Genomic DNA, 20,299 nt, shown 5'->3' with positions numbered 1-20,299 from the left:
ACATTAGGTTATTTGGAAGCAGGAGATATGAAAAATGAGCAATGGCCTCGCCGGGACTCGAACCATGGACCTCTCGAATACGCGTCGAATGTGCTGACCACTACACCACGAAGGCATGCTAATAAGGTGGGAAAAATACTTTATAAGTATAGAGCCAGAACTTCCTATGAAAGATGCATTTCAGATGAATTATTAAATTTAACGATATTTAGTTTCACAGAGTAGGTAAAAGAAGTTGTCAAATGAGTTCCGAATTTCGGCAATAAAAGAGAAATGGAAAACTGAACAAAAGGAATTCTCATGATTTTTTTTTTCTTTTTTTGTTCTAGTTTAAATTCTAATTGTGATGAAAAGTTATTTGAATTTTATTATTACAAAAACAATTTTTCTGAACTGTGACCTTTAGAAACGAAACGTTATAATTATATACGGAGTATATGTTAAAAAAAATTGGCTACATATTTTATGTCTAAATGTTTCTCATAGATTTATAGTATTTATCTTAAGGTTTAAAAAAATAAAATTTGGAATTTAACGAAAACAGCCTCAGAGGTATGGATTGGGAGGCAGGTAATTTTGAAAAACAAATTTAACTTTTTATACACTTCCTGAACTATAAAAAGTTCAGTCAGCAAAATATTAATTGCATTTTATTTAAAAAAAAAAAACAAAAAGTTACATACTTGTATGTGCAAGATTTGTGGAATTATTTGAATAAGCTTTTATTAATTTAGGTAACTTTTCTGCGCCTCTTACGGAATTTAGGAATTTCAGGAACAAATTTTAGGAGCTGAAACATACGTTACCAGACCTCCCAATTAATAATTAAGCGAAGCATCGTTCTTATATTAATCCTTTTATACACGAGGAACTTACTTGTTAGGCTAAACTCTGTGTATTTTGTATATTAAAGTTTCATTTTAGTTTCCTATTTAAGCTATTTAACTTTATTTTAAAGGGACCAACTACAAAGTTATTTTTTTAAGTGGTTCAAAGAATGAGACGGTTTTCGTAAAATGTTGCACCTTATTTTAAAAATATCTGATGTGGACACCACTCGACTTCCTTGTACGGCCTGTTAAATTATACACATTTTTGGATGCACTTCATTTAAACTTATTTTCTCAAACTTCATTACAGATATAGTTCTCATTCAATCATTTTAGTTCTTACTTCGCACAAGGCAAAAATACATAAAAGTCAAAATATCTTCATTAAAAGTTGTAAAATACGAAAAAAACCTAAAACACTAAATACAGTTAAAAACAGTTAAAGGAAAACAATTTACGCAATCAAAATTAGAGTTTCTACGCTAAACCGAGCAATTCGGTTAAATTAATTAAAATTACAAATTAGAATTTCTACATATTTTTATTTTTGAAATTGAGATTGATTTTTAAAAATTTAGCATATTTATCAAGCACGTTCCAAATAATTATAAAGCATAAATATATTATGCTTTCAGGACTGGATATTTTTTTAGCTTTTCCTATGCTGTAAGGAAATTTGTAACTGCTTTTAGAAAATAATATTTTAAATCTGAACTAATAGAAAATTTCAAACAAGCAATTTTTCTCTTGTAATTTTTATGCTTTTTATTGGTGTGAATAAGTAAAAAATACTAAAATATTTAAAAACCAATTTTTGAAAGTTTTATTTGAAATTCTAAATTGTGCTGCATTTTTAAAATTATAGATGAGTAAGCAGAATTTCTAGAAAGGAATTTTATTTCAATTATATTTCATAATACATCACAGTGATAAACAATTTTGACTCCTTAATTTTTATACATTTATATCTAATATTAAAATTGTATTTAACCGTAATAATTAATTTTGCTTGTAGTTTATAGTGATTATTTTTTAAATTTGCTTTTAGTTCTGCATAAGATTTTTTTTTTACTTACTGTTAATTTAATTTATTAGTTCGAAGCAGCATTTTGCGCTGTTTCACTATAAATGTCGTGTTTCCTTGCAAATTGCTGTTACCAAATATTATCGCTCTGTATTATATTTAAAGAAATTAACTAATGAAGAATCTGCATGAATACATGTATGTTTCTCGCACTGTGACAAAAACGACAGTACCTAAAGCCATCAAAATTTGAATATTGTAATCCTCCACCCAAACATGGGCATCTGGACGGCCGAATTTCGAATTTGTTTATTTCATATTTTGTAAAACTTAACGAATTTTTGATTAACAGACTCGACGAGTTCAAAGCGAGCAATGGTAACACTGTACGGAAAATAACATTTTTATCTCCAGTGCGGAAATTCTAATGATATGCTGTTTTCAAATGTATGTGGTTTACGGGCGAAGAACATGATATTCAATAAATATAGGTAACATACAAAACGTTAAAAAAAGGTTCCTTTTGGGCGTAATATAAAATCTGAGTGCTTCTAGATTTCATTTTATCTTTTTTCCCCCTTCGTTACACTCAGAAAATTTTATGCTCCGAATCTTATAAATTACTAAAATAAATAATCCACTTTTAATGTTAATAATTTAATGATGATATAATCAAATAAGTATCGTTTTGTAATGTTATTATAGTTTTGAAAATCACTGCCTGAAAATGTTCATTAATTTAAAAAAAAATTACCAGATCTTGTTTAACTTTACCTTATTTATTTCAAAGCATCACGTACTATCAATCTTATTTAATTTTACTTTATTTTTTCGCAAAATTAAGTTCATAAATTTTGTGCTTAGAGTTTTTACCGTTTTGCCAAAGTAAAGGTGTTTGTACAAGAATTACGCGTGAAAACAATTGCGCGAAATGTAGTAAAAAGTGCTTTAATGAGATATATTAAATTCTATTTGAAAAAAACTGTGACTTTCATAATCTCATCATTATACAATGTATCGCATTTAAAAATTAAAAACAGTTATGTGATACAAACGCCATAGGTTTCAGTGTTAAAGTAAACCAGATCGTCCCTACTCTTTCTTGCGAACATGTCGGTGACTGGGTTAGTCTATCTCTTATAAGGTCCATGGGACATTATTGTTGATGTCATAGACAAGTAGTTTTCTTTCTGAAACAATCATTTATCTTTCGCATCACTGCCCATCCAAATGGTAATTCCACAGCAGTCAGCCCGTTTTCTATTTCTAAATTCTTCCGATTGTAGAGTTTTTAGCCTGCTACTAGTCATTCAAATTATACATAAGTTATTGGAATATATCTTCAAATTGTGGTGAAAGTTATTGCTGTTCATGAAAACTATAAATAATCGAACTTCCATTCCGAGATCTGTTGTTTGATGTGGTAAATTGCAACGGAAAAGGGAAGTGCACAACTGCATATTAAAGCAGTCCCATATACAAAATGGAATATATCTTATTGGAATATATCTTCAAATTGTGCTGAAAGTTATTGCTGTTCATGAAAACTATAAATAATCGAACTTCCATTCCGAGATCTGTTGTTTGATGTGGTAAATTGCAACGAAAAAGGGAAGTGCACAACTGCATATTAAAGCAGTCCCATATACAAAATGCACATGGCTTTACCTAATCCTTTAAGATGGGGATTGGTACGGACGGAAAGATTGCCATGGAATTTCTTTAACCTTACAAAGCACCTTCAAGATATTTTTCATTGTTTGGTTTTTGATGTGACTCATTTAAACCCGTGCTTGTGTAAGAAAAATTCTTCGATGAGGCGTGTTAGATCATCACTGAATGCCGATGTTTTATCTCTTCCGCCCCTTCCCCGATTTTTGTTTTGTTTGAGACTGGTCTTATATTTGCGTAATATTGCATACATTAATCGATAAATCTATAATTAGAGTACCCGAACCTAAATGTATAATAAGGTGTATTAATTTCTCATCAGGGATGTTTGCTGTTTCTCCATAATTAATCCATCGATACGAATAGCGAATAAAAACAAGGCAATAGTTTAATCTGTATAAATTGATATTGAAAACATTAATAGATGTAATAAGTTTATGTACTTGTTATTATAGGGTCCCTTGAAAGTATTCAATTCTCGGCGTCAGTGGACTGCTGCGAGATCAATACAGCTGAGCAAGGAGACAGACGGAAATTTTGGTTTCAGCGTCCGTGGAGATGCTCCTGTCATTGTAGCTGCAGTGGATGCGAGAAGTTTGGCTCAGGTGATGTGGTTACATTCTGAGTATCAGTTTGGCCTTTAACAAAAAAGTGATAAGAATGTTTCTCTCATAGTGTCAGTTTGGAATGGATATGGTGTTAATTTACATGTTAAGTAATGTTTCTTGAAAATGAATGCTGTGTTATAGTATATTTCATAAAACAACGAAATTAACTTTTAGCTTTTTACCTCAGTAAACTGCGAAATATCTAAAACGACTATTTCTTTCCAAAATATTGAGTTTAATTAACTCGAGTCGTTACACTTTTGCGATACGCAATTGTGTTTTCTAAATCACACGAATCTTTTCTCTAAAACATTTTTAACCTCAGCCATATACAGGGTGGTACCTATTACATCTACGAGCATTAAATAAAAAACAGAAAGTTTGTAATTGTTCGCAGTAACTCCATGGGTTGTGGAAGAAGAGTATATCCACAGGTAACTTAATGCAATATTTGATGCGGAGCAATAGAAACATTGAAAATATAACCAACTAAATTTCCTCCTCCTGGGTGAATGCATTGTCCGAAAATATATAGAAAAACCTCCATGAGGCGTCTTAACACGTGCGGTGGAATAGCTGATGATAATTTTCAGTTCCTCAGTCGTTCGCTAGTAATGTGCAAAAATTCTGTCATTCAAGTAATTCCAAAAGAAGTACTCTGGATATCAAAACACAACCAGAGGTAACCACTGACCTGACCTTCAGGGGGAAGGTCCTACAGTGTTTTATATCATAGCAGCAGACAATTTATAGGATCTAAGGATAAAATGCACGGTCATATAAGGCCTCATATTGATATAGACACAAGTAATATGAAATATTATTTATAGATAATGTTTGTACAAACAAAACATATACGTTCAGAGAGAGATGATGCATTGTTCAAAAGTTATTACCAGTAAACAATTGAGAATCAATGTTTTGTTTCTAAATTACGCAATATATTGTAATTTAACAAGTTATTCTAAAAACGAGACACGGTACAATCCGTTGAAACATGTTATACATTCCAACATTGCAACAAGCATTTTCTAACACAATGTAGGAAATAAATAATAAAAAAATGAATCTTTGAATGTATCAATATCCCTTCCTTAATAATCTGTGGATATATTCAAATATGGAGAGCTGAATGGCCGAGTCAAAGCGACAAATCAGATGATTTCGAATATATATCGGAGTGCACTAATGCTTGTACTTGCCGTTCTTCCGTCCCGTTGGAACTAAATTGTATTCATCAACTATCTTGCCCACAATTCTGGTGATTTTCATTGTTTTTTAACAGTACTTACTGATCGTCTATGACAGGACATAGTTATACCACGCGAGTAGTTGTGTATTCTGGCAGGGTTGTCAACTCAAATTAGTAGATACAATATGCACGCATCACCCTATACGAATACTAGCGGAAGTACCCAATGCTAGTTAAGTTAGATTAAGAGTAATGCATCTAACAACAAAGAGAATGATACAGCAGTAATCCTTCTCTAATAACGATGCACAAAATACGATTCCTAGTCATATATTTTTCAGTCTGATGTGATATGGAACCCACATAAAAAATTTCGATAGAAAAATAAACTATTCTTTTTCATTATACCAGCAACAATGCCACGCAATTTTTAATGATTTTCGTCTTTCTAATCAAGTGGTCGTAAAAGCTCAAATTCCATCCAATATTTCACCTGTATTCAATTTTAGTCGATTAAATGTGACAAAAAAAAGATCATAACTCATCAAAAATCAATAACGCAAACAAACACACAAACAGACATTCTTTGTATATATAGATTTTGTAAAACTTAAAAAAGTTTAATTCAGAAACTCTACGATTTGAAAGCGAGCAGTAGCAACACTTTTCGAAATAAAGCCTTTTTATCTCCAACGAGCGAGACTGTTGCCGCTCAGAATAATGAGTGCGAAAGTTAACTTTTTCCGAGTTTTTAATGAATTCGGCTTATTACAGTCGTACTAAGATGGGAGTAGTCGAAATGGCTTCCCACGAATTTTTGGAATCGGGAAACATGTACTTAACGTTTCGCAATGCTGTTTCTATTTCATCGTGAAACTTAGAAATGTTTTATTAACAAATTCTAGGATTTGAAAACGAGCAGTGGCAACAACTTTCGAAATGAAGCAGATTTTCATCTCCAGCTTGCGAGACTTGCCACTCGCAAAATGAGGGCGAAAATTATCGTTTTAATTAATATCTCTGATTTTAGCTACTTTTTGGGGGGGAAGTGGACGTTGACCTTTTCCAGGACCCCCAAAACAATTGTAGAAAGTTTGGTGGCGATAGCTATAGTAGTGACTTATAGTGTAAAGGTATCAGTATATATTTACGTATCCTGATGAAGGTATGTTGATTTCTAGAGATTGGTTACAAATTCAAAAATCGAGGACACAGGTTTTTGCATAAGGCATAAATATTTGGGTGTTATTTTTTTCTTTTCAACCTGTGGTATACCTTGGGCAATATTTTGGTAACCTTGGATAATGAAACGATTAAATAAGCGACATGTCTAACCGTAATTCCTGAAGAATATTTATAATAATAATAATAATATATTGTTTCCATCCTTCTCCGCGTACCGGGATGACACTGCTAACCTACGAATATTAGAAAAGTAAAAAGTCCATGGACGGATTTAGACCTACAGAGGAATGCTATTATTCTGACCCGAAGCTTAGCCTTTTCGATCCATTCTAGAGAAAAACTGTTGGCCTAATCAAACACTTCCTATAACGTGAAGTATTCGAAATGAACCGATGACTAATGAGACTGGTCCACTACTCAGCCTGTCCGGGGGATGGAAAATAGGAATGAATTCGGTTCATATTATAGTATACCCTCAAAACTAAAACTGTCAGAGTGCAGCTATAAGTCAGAACAATAAACGACCTCGGGCGGGCGTGATCTGTAGAGAAAGTCAGAAACGTGGTTTGGAAACAATAGAAAGTACGAGGGTATATTGTAGATGGCAATTGTCAGTGGTACATTAAATTTGCAACTGCATTTCTTCATTTTAAATAAGAATCTCGTGTAGATAAGATGTTGTTGAACAGGCAGCATTAAGTTACATTTGCAGCATGGGCGTTTGAAGTTCCTCATGCTCCAACTGGTTTGCTCAGTTGTTAGCAAGAATGATTGATTATGAGACCGGAGGATTGGAAGTTCACAATTTCAATGCTGTATTGTTGCCATCGATTAAAAAAATATTCATAGAAAAATTGTTGTTGTTGTTTCTCAACCCCGTGACCAGCAAAGCTAAATCAGGTCCATCAGCCCATTCAACCTGAAAGAGTCCAGTACAAAAAAGGCGGTCTTGAACCAGATCCTGTCTGGTAAGCTCCAGACAAGATCAGATGTGATCAGGAGAGGCCTGTGCGGTATAACACTTGTGCATATTTTAAAGTGTTTATCACCACCGACAAAAGTCATTGATAACAAATGGCCGCTAAGGAATCTAGTAAGTGCAGTTTGAGCTCATCTATTGCTGCTCTGAACTAAGGAGCCACCAGTACACTTACTCTGATACACTATTCATGGATGGGGTAAGGGGAAGCTTCTATGGTCAGACACCTGGAGCACCGGCGGCAGAAGACTGACTCAGCTCCGGCGCCTACAGACTTTAGCTGGACATAATGGAGTGGCCTTCACGCCTTAGGTGGCCCTACCAGGAGAATACACTCCCGACGTACTTCGCCCACTCCGTCCAGTGGCACCCCTTCGCCACGATAAGGCAGTCTGTAGGTCTTGAGGGGAACAGAAAACTTTCTTATTATTATTAGTTTAAAAGATAAGGGTAGACATTAATTTTATCCAGTTCAGTTATTTTGCTTAGATTTATGAAAGTGGAAAATAATCAGGTAGAAAAAATTTTCCGAAAAATTTATACCAGATGTATGAGATCATGTTCCATAAAAATAGTTAATACACAATCAACAAAACCCTAAAATGTGATTTTTCGAATCTATATAAATCTTAAATTCTAATAATATCATCAACCATAAGCTCATGTTTTTAGTTCCTTCTCTGAAAACTTTCTTTTTAACTCTTACAGGAAGCAGGCATGAAAGAAGGTGATTTCATAGTCCGTATTGGTGAAAAAGATGTTAAATGGCAGGGGCACGAAGAAGTTGTCCAACTGATTCGTGAATCCGGAAATAAACTGACACTCAAAGTGGTTACTCCTATTGACCACGATTATCTGCATCCAAAGAGCCATAACACGTCTTCGTCAGCAAGTAGTCCAGTTTCCAATGCCTCAACCCTGAGCTCTTCAGACTTGAATCGAATTCATATGCGGTCTACTTCAAATCCTTTTGCAAAAGACAAACGCCGCCGGGCCACCTGGAACTTCTTCCGTCGCAGCCATTCAAAAGACAGGCAGTTCGGGACATTAGGCAAAGACGATAATGTGGTTTTCAGATAAAAACATTAAAATGTAAAATTCTTCTATACTTTTATTATTAGCGATTGATTTACGAATACTTATGGAATAATAGAAAGAAAAAAATAAGGACTTCAATACATCACTGGGAAGTAATTTTAGTGCGCCATGAATTAAATTAAATTGGAATTTTCGTAAAAACTGAAAATTGGTAAGATCTGTAAAAAATTCAGATAAGATACATTTTCCTTTCTATTTTATACAATAGTGCATAGTATTATCTGATAAATATGATACTCTGCGAATGTTTTAATATATAATTGCAACGATTTCTACAGAATTGTCTTATTTGAACAACCAGTCAAAGTGTATGCATAGAAATATTCATGACTCAGTAATCATTGTTGTAGATACGTCAAAACTACTTGATTTTACATACTTCTAATACTTGCATATTGATGGTAAGAAATTTTAGGAAATGTAATACTTAAAAATCAGAATACTTCATTAAGAATAAGTGTGGTGCTTTGAAACATAACATATTATATCATGTAATTACTTTGAATGGTATGAATTGAATAAAATGTATAATATGATTACATTCTATCTGGTCATTTCAGCTAGTAGCGTGTACATAGAATTGTTTATCTGCAGCATCTAGAAAGCCAAATGTAAAGAAAGTGCGATATTTGTATATTTTAAAGTTTGAAAATTTAAAATAAAAGTAAAATATATCATGACTATGTATATTTTTTTAGATACATATATGTTCATCTTCAGTTTTTGGAAATGCTGTATAAATGTGTTGCAAAATTGTATCTAAGATTTTGTGAAAATTTGAAAATAAATTTTTTCTTTTGAAATTTTTTCTTTTTTTAAACTTTTTTCTCTCTTAACGTTGCTAAAGAATAATTTCTTTCAGATTTTGTTGGTTTACCTCAATATTTTAGCGGCGCAGCCCAACCGGAGTAGTGTTTACTCAAACTGGCTGTCGCAAATCCTGGAGAAGGCATGGATGTTTGTAAATGTATAATGTCTGAGTTAAGATTAATGGACTGGGTTACATTTGTAATTGTTCACAATCTGCCATTGGAAAAAAAAAAAAAAAAAATGTCCGTGCGGCGTGAGGGCACTCTAAATATGCGGCGAGCCGAAAGTTCTCTCTAGAGTTTGATGGTAGTGAATGAGGGGTGGGAGACCCGCGGACCCGTCTCTTGGAATATTCTCCTTCAAAACTGAGGGTGATTCAAAACTGGGAGCGGAAATGAACAAAGTCGCACTGTCACCTGGTGTCCAACGACAGGCGCAGCCACAAGAATTTTGTGAGCTTGCTCTAATATCAGAAAAGCGACTAGCGATTAATGGGTAAGTTTGGCAACGGTTATCGCCAAATGGTACAGCAAATCGTAACGAAGTAAAAAGAACTGTGAAATTGTTCGTTTCCAACAAATCTCCTTTTCCCCACAGGATTCAAAATTATTTATATTTTTATAAATAATTCGGAAGTTTCACGTGTATATATTCTTTTTCATTACGCTCTCCATTATTTAAAAGCGCTGTATTTTGAGTATAGTGCCTAAACATGGCGACGTTATTTTTTTCTTAGAGCTTTGTGCTTGATGAAACCAGCAAGTAAGTTTTCCTTTTTTAAAACATGTCAAGATTCATCTCATTAGAATTATGCCTATTGCGCCTAAAAGGGCTCCTGCTACTATAGTAAGGACGTAACAAATATGAAAATACTGTCAGTTTGGGGCAAATACTGATATAAAATTAAGATTCCGTGCCAGTCTGCTACAAAAGATATACCTACAAACAACCGTAGTGTTAAGACCGCTGACCTGTGATACATCGGTCTGGATTTAATTTCTGGTGAAAAGGTGTGCTGGATGGGTATTTCTGTAGTTTTTTGCAAGTGTAACATGAGTATGAATTGTCATATTTTCTTAGAAATAAAATAAAATTTCCACGAGAGCTCCTCTTTTAGGCTAATAGCCCTAGAATGCTTTGCCGTACTCTAATAAAGCCTACCAGTTGCCGAGCGGTAAAGTCGCTGAACACTGGTAGTTCGGTCCGAAGTTCGAATCCCGCGAACGGGCTGCCTGCATGGGTGTTTTCGTGGTTTTCCCCATGTGTAACGTGTATGCGAGCCAGATTGCCTTAGAAAGTCCTCCACGAAGGCATCCCTTCCCTTAGGCAGATAGCCTTTGTGTGCTTTGCCATAATTAAATACACCAAACCACCGTACTCTAATAAAATATTATAGTGAGTTCTGTTCCAAATTGAAGATAAAGTTCCTTGATTTGCATTGTTCAAATTTTACATAAAAATGTGGGTTTGTAAATTTGGGTTTTGGTTCGTTGAATTTTTTCAAGGTCATAATGACTGCTTCAAATTGATGTCAGCATTATTTGTAAAGAAGCATCGTTACTGGATGTCAGCAAAGAAACCCTGACCATTTTGTATGAAGTTTTTACAAGGAGTTATTGCTTTCTTTTTTTTGCTTTGAAACGCCAGTAAAGAACAACATAGGTAATTCAGTTCTTTATTCATGTAATTTTAGTAACTAAAAACAGAAGAAAATAGTTTTCTGTATGCGAATTTTGGTAATTTTTACCATTCATATTAGCTACTACAGTTTGCTCATAATGTAACCTGATCCCACTAGTGACCGAGTAGCTATGACACCTGAACACTGGTAGTTTGAGCTAGACTCGAATCTTGGTAAATAATATAACTATGTAACTTAAATATACCACTTGAAAAAAGAAAGGTGAATCGATGAGATATAGAAGTCAGTGAGGAAGCCAGAATAATATTTGTAATTAAATTTTATTTTAGAAGCATTCTGCATTTAAGTATTCTACAGAATTCAGTAATTACACCTCAAGTCCTCGGTGTAAAAGCGACAGAGGCAGGCGTTGTTCAGGGATAATTGCTCCAACTGGTGGGTTTTGAACGAGGAAAATGGTATTGGCGCTATTTTTATTGGAAAGTCCAGGCTCATTGGATTCAACTTTGGCATGATAACCATCAGCATCGGTATAATATTCCACTTTCCTGTAAATGCCAATAGGATCCACGTAACCGTAGTTGCCTCGAATATTTCCATCTTGAGTGCGGATTTCTTGTCTGTGTTGAGTAGTTCCATTTCCATCATTCATATTGTAGCCAAACTCATAAGGTTTTAGAGATTCCTGTTGTTGAATTTGTAGCATTCTGGCAATTAGTGGATTTACGACAAAATTTGATGGTGGTATTGCATTAACTTGACGCTCCAGAGGCAAAGGAATTTGGACACCATTGGTGAGATATGTGGCTCGATCTAAAAGAAAGTATTATTATAATAATTTATTTTAAATGAATTTCAGGTGCGCTGGTTAGAATATTTTACAAGCTATAGACAGTTTTTTTTAATTAAGCTGTAAGGCTTGAGTGAATTAATTAAAAAAATTCCTACCATTTGCTCCTCTTTTCAACTAAAGAAAGGAAAATGATAGTATATTTTACTTACTCCAAAAGCATGCACATTTAATCAGTATTTAAAATGATAAAGTAGGTAAGGAAGACACAGCAGCAGAGCAGTTAAATAATCAGGTGGTGTGCCAAGCTGTGTGAAGTTCCCCGACCTTCAGTACCTGAAGTTGTTTTGTCAGCAGAATTAGAATTAAACTAAGTTTGAATTAGAGAAAACTAAGTAGCTCTAATTTTCTAACTAAAATACAGCAGTTTGGGAACAGAGTTTACATGTGTAATTAATCTTTCTTCTGAATTTTTCGGAACGTTCCAGAAGAAAATAATAACCGTCATAAACTGAATTTTAAAGTTAAATTTTAGTCCTTGCCTAGGAACTTAAGTTTTTCAGTTTTTGTTCCTATCTACAAACTGCAGAATTTAATAAAAACTGAGTATTACGTTCACAAATACTCTAAGAAACGTGCCAAAGTTTAGATATTCATAAAACACTGGTTTCTGAGAGGTGTAATGTTGATCTATTTTATATTATCTTAAAACTAATTTATCGTAAAACCTTTCTACATTGTACCAACTTCGTGAAATCTAAAATATCGTGACCTCGAGAAAATTTGCCATTCTTAGGGGGCTCAACATAAATCGGCTATTTTAATTTAGCAATGATTCGGACGCAAACTAAAAAAGTGCACCTAAATTTAGAAAAGGAACGGAAATACAAGAGAAACATTGGATGCACCATTTCCTGATAGATGGCCCAGATGTTGATTCTCTAGATTCTAGATGGTCTGGTTGTACGGGAGTTTAACGATTTTCTCAAAATAAATTCGAACGCGGTTTCTTTAGATTTGGCTTCATTGAATTGCGGCAAAGCCCTCGAGGGCTATCTGCTTAAGGAAAGGTATGCCTTCGTCGAGGGCTTTCAGAGGGAAACTGGTTCGTATACACGTTACTCATGGTGAAAACCACGAATGTAGCCAGGCCGTTCGCAAGATTCGAAACCCGAAACGAACTAACAGTGTTCAGCGGCTTTACCGCTCGACCGCTGGTGAGCCGATTTTCTTAGAAAGTATTTTACGAAAGCATATGCCTTTCTCCAAAGACCGACAGTTACATGCGTTTCTTAATTAAGTGTCTGCTATTAAATAATGAAGAATCTGTATGCATGTTTGTATCTTCTTCGCATTGTGGGAAACGGTGGCACATAGCGCAATCAAATTTTGAATGCGCGTAGTCCACCACTCGAACATGTGCACCCATGCTGAAGCTCGCAAATTTAAAGTTTTTTTATTAATTTTTTCCCCTATGTTCTGCGAATTTAAGGAACTTTCATTGAAAACTTAACGATTTCAAAGCTTTCTGTTGCCACTCTGCAAAGCGTAATGAATTTATGTTTTAAATTTAATAAAAAAACTCAGCGATGTGAAAGAAGGTTGCCACTCTGTGAAACGCAATATATTGGTCTCTGGAATTTAATCGGATTGTCAAAAAACGGCGGCATCTACAGCCACCAGATATTGAACACACAGTCTAACCCAAACATATACACCTCGAAGCACGAATTATGAATTTCGAATTTGTTTTTAATTTATTTTATATTTTACACGAATTTAAGGAACTTTTGATTAAAAACTCGGAGGTATTAAGGCTTTGTGTCGCCACTCGGGAAGACGTTCATGTTAAATTAAATTAGAAAACTCGGGGATATAAAAGTGTTTTTTCACTCGATAAGAAGCAATAAGTCTTTCGAATTTTACCAATAACTCAGCTGTTTAAAATACATGTGTTGCCGCTGTCAGAACTGAAGTATTTTCATCTTCCATGCAGCAGTATGTAGTCGTTCATCAAAGCGTAAGATGTTTAATTTTCTCTCAAATCCATTTTTTATTAATAACAAACTAAACGATTTAAAAGTAATAAATGCAGATTCCTTTACATTGTCATTAATTGCCAAGCTGGATCCGTCAAATTACATTACTTAGATTCATTAAAATTATTAGACGAAAGGAGTATTAGCCCGAAAGGACTGTTAATTTCGTTTTGGAATTTTGCGTCGATTCACTTTCTGTTTTGATTCACTTTTCAAACTGTTGCCACCAAATATTACAGCTCTGTATTATATTTAAAAAAAAATTAAATAATGAAGAATCTGCATTGTATGTATGTTTCTCGCAATGTGATAAAACGACGGTTCCTAGAGTCATCAAATTTTGAATAACGTAATCCTCCACCAAATATGGGCATCTGGAAGCCCTAATTTGGAATTTGTTTTATTATCTATTTCATACTTTCTCAAACGTTAAAGAATTTTTGATTAAGAAACTCAACGATTTCAAAGCGAGCAATGGCGGGAAAAAAAACATTTTTATCTCCAGCGCGCTAGACTGTGTATCGGGAATTCTAAAGATAAGCTCCTTTTTAAATTACTTTGCGATATTGATGTTTAATTGAGTTTTATTGAAGTGCGAAGAACATGGTATTTAATAAATAAAGGTAGCACACAAAACGCTAACAAAACGCCCCTTTGGGCGTAATGTAAAATCTGAAAGCTTTCAGATTTTTATTTTATTTTTATGCAGATTTTTTTAATAATTATTATTTTAGATGGCTGTCCGAACAAGTTGCTAGTCAATTAAGCTCATTTTGACTTTACTTGGAGAATATACTTCAGTTTGAAAAATGTTTTAATATTTCGGTAACATTAACCGAAATGTTGATCACAATAAGCGATCCATTCTCCATATTTTCGTATACAAACAGGAAACGGTAACTCTATAATAGTATCCGAATGGTAACATTAACCACGATCGCATTAAATGGCTTCTACTGCATTTATTCTTTACTACATTTATATTTTTCTATTGGCACTGATGCAGATAGTTCTGCTTAGATTAATTCCAAGATACAATACTGTTAGATTAAATTAGCGTCAATGTTGCGTAATGAAAATCGGCAACAACAACAAAAATAAAAATAAAAAAGACCGCCAAACGATATTGTTATATTGGCGAGAGAGGATTCTATGTTTTTCAGATGCGAAAAGTCCTAAAATGATTTTGAAATTGCATTGTATTTGCGCTTCATTCTTTTCAGCATGTTACCTTCTTTTATAGAATATACTCCTTATAATATTGCCTAATAAGTAAGCCTGAAACTATTTAAAATTTATAAATGAGCCTCTTGTAAGTTCTTTATTTCAACACCTCGATTTAAATGTTTGTAAAGACTGTGTAGAACTCAAATGAAACACAAATAGAATACTTTGATCTGTGTTCTATTTGAGTTAAGCAAATTGTCTAACTTGTTAAATAATGATTTTATGGTTATTCTAGCTTATAATTCTTTAATAAAACTGTGCTAAATAAAGGATAGTGTACTGAAACGCCTTAACTGTGTTAAATGCACGACATATCAAATACTTTATTCGATATTTAACTGAAATAGAAAAAATAATTAATTGCAATATTTTGTCATTCTGCTATAACTAACCTGAAAAGATTGTTTAAGTATTGGATAAAAAATATTACATAATATTACATACTTCAAGGTAACCTTGAAGACTAGTTACCACAAGCGGTGTTAATGAAATAATTTCCTTTTCAAAATAAGTTAAGCAGATTTCCCTTTAAAGCTTTAAACTAAATTTTAAAAAATAAGTTCAGGAGAATTAGATTTCTAAGTTGACTTCCACGCTTAGGTAAAATTTTAGGTAATGTTTTTAATAAATAATAAACATAAATATAGAATAAAATTCAAGGTAATAGATCTTTTGACAATGCTTATTAAAACTATATTAATTAAACAAATGAAATAAGGTATTACTTTCTTTAATAGTATTTATTCGGTGAGTATATTAAGATAAAGTTTGAGTTACTTTTTAAAATTGGCACTACTCTTATATGCGCCCTAAGATCACCAAATGTGGCGATATGTGTTCTGCGCTGATTTTTGGCGCGATTACGTGCTGTGGGATGGTTTCGGGGACGATGCTGTTTGTATGGCAACACTTTTGACTTTGAAACTTAACTCTTCTGCTGCAGTGGTTTAATTGCTCGTTGGTTCGCGTTGTGCGTGTTTTTTATGTTACAATGAGAGACGTGGTGGCAAGATTTCAGTCGAGTATTTTAGATTGTGGGCAAAGTAAATTTAGTATTAAAAGGTACGATGTTGGAGTTGTTAACGAGTCTTTTGTGTCACGGGTATTATGAGAAATATTGGGTGTGTTTATGCGGATAGAAGTGCATTTTTGGAATTTCTGTGGAAGTCGGGACTTTTAAAACGGAGTTTGGCGTGTCCGAAATGCGGAGCTGATATAAGAAATCTGACGAAGAATTGTATTTCTGATAGACTTGTGTGGGTTGCAGTCAAATGGTTGCTGGTAAAGTATGTGGCTGTCAACGGAGTTTAAGGTTTGGATCGTGATTTTCGTGTAGTAAGTTAACTTTGGAGGAAGTTTTTATCGTTACTTTCGAAATTTTGAATCACAGAAAGACATGTGATATAGCAAAATCGTGGCACTTTTGTTCACAGACGTGTGACTGGCGAAATTTTATTCGCGTATGTATTATGGTAAGTGCATTTTATTTAGTAATTTTTATTTTGTAGAATGTTATGTTAATTATTTTTTACTATGAATTTCTGTTATTTGAATTTTTTGTAATTTCTTTTAGTTTATTTTGTTGATTTGTGCGCAATGCCTAGATTGTGCAATTCGTAGATTTTTTTGAAGTTTAAAGAGAATGCTGAGTACATGGTATTCTTTGAAATTTATTGTTGTTATGTTAATTTATTAAAGCGAGGTGTGTGTAGTTTGTAGATTCTTTCGCTGCCTAGATTGTGCAATTCGTTGATGTTTTCTTAAGTTAAAACATATCGCTATGTACGTGGATTCTTGTCAAATATTTTTGGTTAGAAACTTTACGTTTTTGCTATCTAAATTTTTTGTTTTTGTTTCGGATTTTTAGCTTAAATCGTGTGTTCAAAATGTGGTTTTTGCAAGTGCGAAAACCGCGTTTTTGGAGACATTTTGGGCCTAAAGTTCGAAATGTAGAAAAAAAATTTAGATAGTAATATGGCACCGTGGACGTTTGGCGAAAAATTCGGCGATCTGAGGGCGCATATAAGAGTAGTTCCTTAAAATTTCTTATCTATGTATAGATCAATTCCAGTACAATTTCGAAGAAACACTCATAAAGACAAATGTTACCTGTGCATATTGCCGTGAGAAATATTCAAAGAAAGTTTACTGAGAAAAACCTATTTTAATAATCATGCTTCCTCTTCAGACTGGTTGGGTTTTTATAAGTGCAAGGGACTTTATCTGTATTTTTGAAAAAGAATGTAACTAAGTATGGTAAGTGACTCTTACTTTTATCAAAAATGGAAAATATAACGTTGAAATTTGAATATAATGTTAAATTTTGGATACACAAGGTGATTAAAAAACACGCGGAGCAAAAATAAGCACATTTTGTAACAATGTGTGAGAAAATGGCGCGGTTAGAGTAAAGAGAAGGGTACCCCTTGTATTGCGAAGTTGGTGTTTCATTTATGGTAGCTTGAGTAGATGAATGTTATGGAAACCCTATTATGACGTAATCGGTTGCATGATTGCGGTAAATTCGTAAGGGCTTGTCGTGTGTGTTGGTTAGGAAGTACATTGTTTGTTTTTTGGTTTACACGGTAAAATGGCTGAATGTGGTAAGATTAATTTGAAGTTTATGTACTATTACGGAAAGAAAGGGTTAAAGAGCATTACTTGATTGGTGTGTAAATGAAGGTTTACTTAGTAGTCATTATTAAGTGTCCTGTTTGTAGGGAGGAAATGCGTATGGGCGAACGTCGGAAATGCGTACGATCGAACGCCGCTACCGAGGATATTTTTGATTCTTATTTTGTGAATTTATGTGGCGACGCCAGTATACAGATTCTAGTTCAAATAATTTTAGGAAGTTTTTGGATGCTGTTAAGGAATTTTGTTTGACTGAATGAAAATGTGTTAATTCGTAAATAAGGTTAAATGGATATTTCCTTTGTGTAGTGCAAAGATGAATTTTCTTTTTTATGTTATTTCATTGTTTGATTTAAAATGTAATTTGTTGAGATTATATATTTTTTTGCTGGCTGCTCCTTTGACTTCTTAAGGGAGTATAATTCGATTTGTACATGTACAAAGTCAAAGAAGTGCGCAAAGCCTAGTTTGTGCGATTCTCTGATGTTTTTTTAAGTGAAAATAGGTCGATGTGTACAGAGATAAAGTCAAGAGAGTGCGCAATGCCATTTTTGTGTAATTCTGGGATTTTTTTTAAGTGAAAATAGGTCGATGTGTACATGGATACCAAGTTTGTGCAATTCTTTGTCTTGTTATTTTGGCTTTGTGTGGCGGCGATTTTTGGCAAAAATTGCCGCTACTCAAGCCAAAATAACAAGTCAAAGAATTACACAAACTCGGTATCCATGTACCGCCAAAAATCGCCAAGTTTCGCCTAGTAACCCGTAAATATACTTTTACCAATGGCGCATTAAGGTGGTACAGAATGGCTGAATACTTGCTCCGTTTTCGTGCAGCGATACATAACGCTCGAAATCCTCATTCGGAATGACGATTTATATTAGAAGATTGCTTTTAACTACCGAAATCATCAGCCGCACTTTATCTCACTTCTTCGCGCCACTTTGACACACACGTTCTATTACAACATCTGCTTATTTCAGTCCTAGCTATATGTTTTTATATTTCTGCCAGATATTTTATAATCACTCTATGTGTAGTTTGATTCAGCGAACTTCCCGTTTGAGAGATTTATTGATTAATTAATATCATATCAGGTCCCTGTTTTAGAAATATGTGTAGGCACATAAAAAATGCGCTAGAAAAAGCTATAATATTCTTATATACTATCACATAACCAAGTATTCAAGCAATTTTAGTACTGGAGATTTTTCATATAAAATTAAAACAAATTAGAAAAATATAAAAAATAAATAAAAGAATAAATTAGAAGAAAATAAAAGTAATTAACAGAATAAAAAAACAGTGACAGAAGTAAATAAAAATATATAAAGTTTTAATCAAAGTTTAATTAAGAATTCACTTAAATAATAGTTTAGAAAAAGAAAAATATATGAAGCAGACATTTATAATGAAATTGTTTTAAAACATTTAAAAAATTGAAATTGGTAATTAAACTAGTATATTAAAAATTCTAGAGATGCCTTTAAAATATAACTTTTAAAAAATGTTCTTATTAATAAATTATTATAACAAGAAAAATGAATATTTTTAAATAACTGCTATTTTTAATTAAAAATATTAGTAATAATAGTAATGAAAAAGCAATTTTAGCTCATTAAATTATTAATTATATCTTTTAAAGAATACGTGGCTACGAAAATATGTGAAATTATTATATTTTTCGAAGAATGCTATACGTATACAATATAAAAACCCACTTCAATTTATATTAAAAACACTGCAATTAAAATCGTATTATACGTTTCATTAACTTTCTAATAAATATTCTTTTCAACAAATATATACATTTTATTTGCAATCTCTTGCAAGAAATAACATTATTAACTTTATGTGTACGGTGCTCGAGGTCATTCTAAAATGTTTAACATGCCCAATTTTGTATCTTATAAATTCATTATCTTGCCATTCAAACGTAATTAAATATACTAAAAAAATTGCTTTACGAATACAGTTAATTAGCACCAGACATTAACCATATAATACTTGACAGTAAATGAGCAAGAATAGCAAAAGAGTACTAAACCTACTTACCTTGTGCTGCGGTTTGATAGGCGAGAAATATCAGCACAGCAACCAAACAAAATGCTGAGATTTGGAAAGAAGACATGGTGAATGCAGTGCTATAGGTTGGCAATATTGTACACCAGTGACTTGCTTGCTGTCGCATCTGCTTTTTATACCCGAAGTAAATGACACTTTGAATATTTGAATAAATACTTGGCAACAATTTTTTCTATTTCGGATTCCTTTACGCCTGAAAATGGCGGACACACCTACGGCAACAAAACATTAATGCTAAGCAGATTTCTCAAGGCAGGCGAATATAATAAAGCGGAAATTTATCAGACTTTTATATCTTATATATTAAGAAACAGATTCTAAATATTAAAACTTCCTTTTTTTAAGGAACATTCCTATAGTTGCTGTCTATAGCATTTACTTTATGTGAATAGCAATGACAATGTATTTGCAATAAACTCTGTATTCCATTAGACTTCCGATCAACAAGGCTAATACCGAGGAAGACGTTCAGGATTTATCCAAAA

General features: G+C 33.2%; 2 protein-coding genes across 4 annotated transcripts in view; one reads left to right on the top strand and one right to left on the bottom strand.

The window, feature by feature from the left end:
- The window catches only part of Rhp (GTP-Rho-binding protein rhophilin), a 241,758-nt gene extending 232,368 nt beyond the window's left edge, over positions 1-9,390 (top strand). For all 3 annotated transcript variants that reach the window (XM_085825895.1, XM_085825896.1, XM_035353824.2), the window contains exons 14-15: positions 3,981-4,130; positions 8,198-9,390. In XM_085825895.1, coding sequence (XP_085682021.1) covers positions 3,981-4,130; positions 8,198-8,569 — 522 coding nt within the window. In that variant the 3' untranslated portion in view covers positions 8,570-9,390. The remainder of the gene's footprint in view (positions 1-3,980; positions 4,131-8,197) is intronic.
- A 1,950-nt stretch (positions 9,391-11,340) lies between these two features.
- Positions 11,341-20,025, bottom strand: LOC118184186 (uncharacterized). The gene is made up of 2 exons (XM_035353825.1): positions 19,785-20,025; positions 11,341-11,852 (listed from the first exon to the last, which is right to left on the bottom strand). Exons 1-2 carry the CDS (start codon positions 19,918-19,920, stop codon positions 11,407-11,409), a joined length of 582 nt encoding a protein of 193 aa, XP_035209716.1. The 5' UTR covers positions 19,921-20,025; the 3' UTR covers positions 11,341-11,406.
- Positions 20,026-20,299: the final 274 nt, after the last annotated feature.

Source organism: Stegodyphus dumicola, chromosome 10 (genome assembly GCF_044657685.1).
Source record: "Stegodyphus dumicola isolate Sdum_Otavi_A_Nest chromosome 10, ASM4465768v1".
Classification (NCBI taxonomy): domain Eukaryota; kingdom Metazoa; phylum Arthropoda; class Arachnida; order Araneae; family Eresidae; genus Stegodyphus; species Stegodyphus dumicola.
The sequence above is the reverse complement of the archived record's forward strand: the minus strand, read 5'-3'. Positions and strand labels throughout refer to the sequence as shown.